Source organism: Triticum aestivum, chromosome 4B (assembly GCF_018294505.1).
Source record: "Triticum aestivum cultivar Chinese Spring chromosome 4B, IWGSC CS RefSeq v2.1, whole genome shotgun sequence".
In the NCBI taxonomy this organism is placed as follows: domain Eukaryota; kingdom Viridiplantae; phylum Streptophyta; class Magnoliopsida; order Poales; family Poaceae; genus Triticum; species Triticum aestivum.
The window spans coordinates 534,404,886-534,410,114 of NC_057804.1; the positions used below are offsets into that span (position 1 = coordinate 534,404,886).

The 5,229-nt window shown below is 45.9% G+C and overlaps 1 protein-coding gene across 1 annotated transcript; it reads left to right on the forward strand.

The window, feature by feature from the left end:
- Positions 1-2,761: 2,761 nt before the first annotated feature.
- LOC123095131 (uncharacterized) lies at positions 2,762-4,597 on the forward strand. Its single transcript, XM_044516947.1, has 2 exons — positions 2,762-3,732; positions 3,830-4,597. The coding sequence occupies exons 1-2, from the start codon at positions 2,800-2,802 to the stop codon at positions 3,896-3,898; spliced, it is 1,002 nt and encodes a 333-aa protein (XP_044372882.1). The 5' UTR covers positions 2,762-2,799; the 3' UTR covers positions 3,899-4,597.
- Positions 4,598-5,229: the final 632 nt, after the last annotated feature.

Consider the following 5,229-nt stretch of genomic DNA (forward strand, 5'->3'; position numbering starts at 1 on the left):
GTGAGTTGGCACAAGAGCGATAGTGTATGGACTGGGAGTATGCAATAGATCAAGAAGGACAGTTGTGACGCCCAGAGATTAGTTTTAAAAATATTAGACGTTCACTTGCGAGCGTGGTTCAGTGACAGGTGTGAGTGAGGTGGCCTAGATCATCACCTTGGAATTGACCACGTTCGGACGCATTGAGATCAGGTGGATACCGTGACCATGGTCAGTGGACATGGGAAGGAGGATAACCACAACATGGATGAGACGCTATGTTCAAATAAATAATTTGGATCTGCGAAGGGGTTCAAATAGATAACTTGGACCTGCGAAGGGGTCTTGAGTGGTGCTTATTGTGCTAGGAGTATGCGAATTTTTTTTCAATGCAACGCACGAACATATTTGCTTCTTTTTTAGGCTAAAACACACGCTTTATTACTCAATAATGTTCTATGGAATACATCTCAAGTCTGGAGGTTGAAGCAGCCAAACATGGCGACCAATAGACAAACTAAGCGCGTATTTAGCGAGACTATGTGCCTCGTTATTTGTGGTTCTACGTTCAAAAATAAAAGAACAAGATTGAAATTCAGACTCCATTTGCTTGATCTCCCGGATAATATGCGCATGTGTTCCTCCATTGCCTTCAGAAATATTGGAGACCACTTCCTTGCAGTCTGATGCGACCACCACTTGTGTTTGCATTAGATCAGATGCTAAAGCCAAAGCCTCCCTGCAAGCTAGGGCTTCAAGAGACGCCGGGTCGGAGACACCCTCAAAACATATAGCTGAAGCTCCCATGAACGAGCCATCAATGGCTCTACAGATGACACCGATTGATCCGTGTCTTGCTGATTTGGTTGTAGCACCATCCACTTTGATCTTGCAGTGGCCCGGTGGCGGAGGAAGCCAGTGTTGAATCAACGTTGGAGCTCGCACCTGATTCTGTTGCGTAGGCCTCGAGGTTGATATCTCTGAGATGAAACAATCCACAAAGAGGTGCGTGCCCGCTGGACTTTGAAATATATTTTCATGGATTGCCTTCCGACGAGCATGCCAAATAGCCCATAGAGTGGGCACCTCCTATGTGACACTCTCTACGTCAAGTTGCTGCGGCTTTGCACAGGAGCGTCCCCGACTGGGCCGGCCCATGAAGATGGCGATCAACATGAACGAGCATTGCTCAAAAAATACTGCAATACCAGGGATTCAAACACAGGATCGAGAGATCCAGATGATGTGTTCCTACCAGCTCACCTCACACTCGTATGTGCTCATAACTTAGCATCAAACATAAAGAACTAGACACGCTTTGCAGATCCGAATTACTTTAGAAATTTCAAAGTAGTTTCTTTTTTCAAAAAATGGAATGTCCTGGGAAACACAAACACTTTCCAAATTTGGAACAATTTTCCGAAAAACTATGACATTTTCGAAAAATCAGGGACATTTTTTTGAAATCATGAAAAAAATTCTAAATAAGATTTTTTTTGGAAATTATGAATAATTTGTTCAAAACAAAATTTTTCAGAAAATTCAGAAAACATGAACATTTTTTGAGTATGTGAACAAAATTGAAAAGGCTGGAACTTTTTTTGAAATTACAGAACATTTTCAAATTTATGAAACAAAATTTAGAAATGAGAAGATTTTTTCAAATTCCTCGAACATATTTTTAGTTTGCGAACAAATTGTCAAAAACATGATTTCTTTTCAAATTAGTGAACACATTTATTGAAAATTCCAAATAGAAAAAAACCAAAAAAAGGAAAATATGAACATTTTTTAAAAAGGGAACATTTTTTAAATGCCACAACATTTTGTTTAAAATGCGAACATTATTTGAATTTATGAACAATTTTGGAAAATGCGGCCATTTTTTAAAAAACTGAAGTTTTTTGAAAGTGGGAACAATTTTTTAAGGTTACGAACAATTTTTGCAACATTAAGTTTTTTCAAAAAAAATTGAAAAATAAAAAAGAAACGAAAAAAGAAACCGAAAAGGAAACAAGAACATTTTTAGACCAAAGTTAGAAATAGAAAACAATTTTAAAAATTCCAAGCAAATTTGAAAGTTGAACATTTTTTGAATACGTGAACAAAAGTTGAATACGTGAAGAAAATATAAAACGAATATGTTCAGAAATTCATGAACATTTTTGGATTTTTTTAATGGAAACACTTTTTGAAATCACGAACATTTTTTTAAAAGTTGTCAAAATTTTAAACAAAAACATTCTGAACAATTTTGTTAACACAAAATATTTTTCGAAAATTCCGAACATTTTTTGATAAATGCATACAGTTTTTGAATTTATGAACAAAATTTGAAAGCACGAACATTTTTCAAATTTTGAACATTTTTGTAAAAGCGCGAACATTTTTTGAGGGAGAAAACATAAACTTTTAAAACAAAAAAGAAAATAGAAAAAGAAACAGAAACAGAAATAGAAAAAGAAAGGAAAATAAAAACCGGTTCAGAAACTTTCTAGAAGTTCCCCAAACCGGAAAAAACCAGCTGGGAACCTCTAGAAGGTTCCCAAAACCGGGAGTGCTGGAACGGTTTAACGGGCCAGCCCGTTGCGTCGCTGCTCGGTGGCTCGCCTGTGCGAAGCGCCGGCAGTTTGACGCAACGAGCGGCATACAGGATTTTCCCATAGAGTGACTACAGGAACCTACAGCGCCTAGCGAAGGAACCTCGTTACTGGGCCGGGCCGCTAGACGTATAAGAAATCGGTATGGGCGAAATAGCCCTGGCGCAAACAAATAAAGCCTCGCAGGGTACGTGCGCAGATCCGGAGAACCCGCCGGCGGATGGATCTCCCAGAAGAGGTGCTCGCCGACATCCTCCGCCGCGTCCCGCCACGCCACCTCGCCGCATGCAGGCGCGTCTGTGCGAACTGGCGCGCCACCATCGACGCCCGCAGGCTGGTCCTCCCGCACCTCCTGCCGGGCGCGCCACGCGGCGCCTTCATCAACATGGCCGAAAGCTTGCGCGACACCTACTTCTTCGCGCGCGGCGGGCCCGCCGTCGGCTTCGACACCCGTCTCGCCGATGCGCCGACCAGCTGGTGCACCTCCTTCGTGGACCACTGCAACGGGCTCCTCCTGTGCGAGGCCGATGAGGGCACGCGCTTCGTCTACAACCCGGCCACGCGGAGGTCAGCCGTGCTGCCGCCCGCGCCGAGCTCGGAGCCTTCGGGAGTCGCATCAGGCGCGTACCTCGTGTTCGATCCCTTCGTGTCTCTCCACCACGAGGTGCTCCTGCTCCCCGAGTTGCCCGGCGAGCCCCAGCCCCCCGAACCTGCCGACTCACCGCCGCCGCCGCCGTTCAACGTGGGGCGGCTCTTCTTCGCGGACGCTGAGTCGTTGCCGCCGCCTCAGATCGACACCGACGACGAAACGGACGATGGGGAGGACTGGCTGTCCTGGGACTCGGAGGACGAACCGCGGAAGCGTGCGAGACCCCGTCAGAGCGAGCACGTCGAGGAGAAGGACACCTTGGGGCTTATGGAGTGGCCGCCGTCGCCGTACGTGGCGCAAGTGTTCTCGTCCGAGACCGGAAGGTGGAGCGACAGGGCGTTCGTCCGGGAAGGCGGCGCCGCGGGGACGGTGGCCGACATGTGGTTGGATCCACTGTCGCCCGGCCACGGAATGGGATTTGGTCATTGCCGGCCGCGCCGTCGCCACGCCGTCTACTGGCGGCAATCCCTATATGTCCATTGCCGCGGCGGTTTTCATCGTCAGGTACGTACATGAACCAATCATCATAACAGCATCACGTACATAGCCCACCTAGCTACTACAGTAATAATTTGCTTGCTAAATTATTATCGCTCTGCAGGTTCTCGCTGCTGACGGGAAAGTATGTGGTGATCAAAACCCCAGGAGTTACCAAAGTCGCCGAGCATAGGTGGGTTACACCGTACCTGAGCAAGTCTCGGATGGGGGTTTACTACACCATTGTCGACTGCCTAAAGTTTCAGGTATGGGTACTGACCGAGGAATCACCAACGGCGACGCCGGTGTGGGAGATGGCGCATCACGCCGACCTCGACCCTCCATCAGGCAACTCATACGCAAAAACTTCCAAAACGCACAAAAGTATTGGGTCTTGGAGGATCCCAGGATACTCGAATTGTCGACGGAGCAGGGATACCAGGAATGGGACTCTGATAGCGACGATGATGATGGCACCAATGTCGCTGAAGAAGAAGAAGAAGGCGGCGTCGCCCTAGGCTGGTACATTGGTTGGTTGGATTTCTTGGGGTATCATCCTCGCAAGGAGATCGTCTTCTTGGGCCACCAGTACGAGCGTCGCGCTTATGCCTACTACCTGAGCACTTCCAAGCTTGAGTACCTTGGTTGTCTTCGGTTGGCACCACGGGACCAGCGTTTCCCGGCTTGCGTGCAGGAGTCGCACGTGTATACCCCGTGCAGGATCGACCTGCTTTATGATCAGAATGGTGTCTCTCTTGATTTGAGTAAATGGGTTTCATAAGCTAGATAGCTAATGAAACAATATTAGTGTCTGTCTACCTTTGGTTTTAGAAAACAATAATAGTGAGATATGGAGTAGTATTGAAGATTTGGAGAATAAAATTAATGAACTGTGAAACCCTTCTGTAAATTTATACCAGCATTTACAATGTTGTAATTGCCAGGTGTGGAACCAGTGCTTTTACATGCATGTAGTTGCTGAAATTGCTTTGCACAATAAGTTTACACTGCTACTGTGCAAGTGCTACACAAGGAGAAAATATATGGAACCAAAAGAAGAAGAAAATCGGCTCGAGACAGTGAGGTTACTAGAACTGCAGGCTTCTGTAGGGTATAGACCTTCCCACTCCTTTGTGTTTGTCAGTTTTCAGGATTCCCCCTACTAGCATATGCGCATGAGGACTTAATCGACTTAAACAATCTTTTTCCAGTGCAATGTTTCGTGCAAATCAAGATAGCATCATGAGAACAAACGGTGACACCTATTGCTGTTGCTGAGCCTGGGCCAGCAGGAAAAGCATAGTACATAGCCACTTTGGCACTGGAAAACACAGAACAAGCTGTGATCATGCAAGGGCTATCTAAAACTTTGCTTCTTATCAAACGTCTTCTCTAATTGTCGGTCATTTAAGAGACCAGTCCAAATGCCAGCTTAAATATACACCAAAACATTGTAGATCACATGGCTTTAGCCTTCTGGACGGAATCTGGAGTTCACTATGTTTGAGCAAAGTATTGAAGAAC

Excerpts from the sequence above, each read along its gene's own strand:
- LOC123095131 (XM_044516947.1), top strand. The coding sequence starts at position 2,800 with ATGGATCTCCCAGAAGAGGTGCTCGCCGACATCCTCCGCCGCGTCCCG. Across the intron at positions 3,733-3,829 it reads GCGGCGGTTTTCATCGTCAG|GTTCTCGCTGCTGACGGGAA; the intron begins GTACGTACATGA and ends ATCGCTCTGCAG.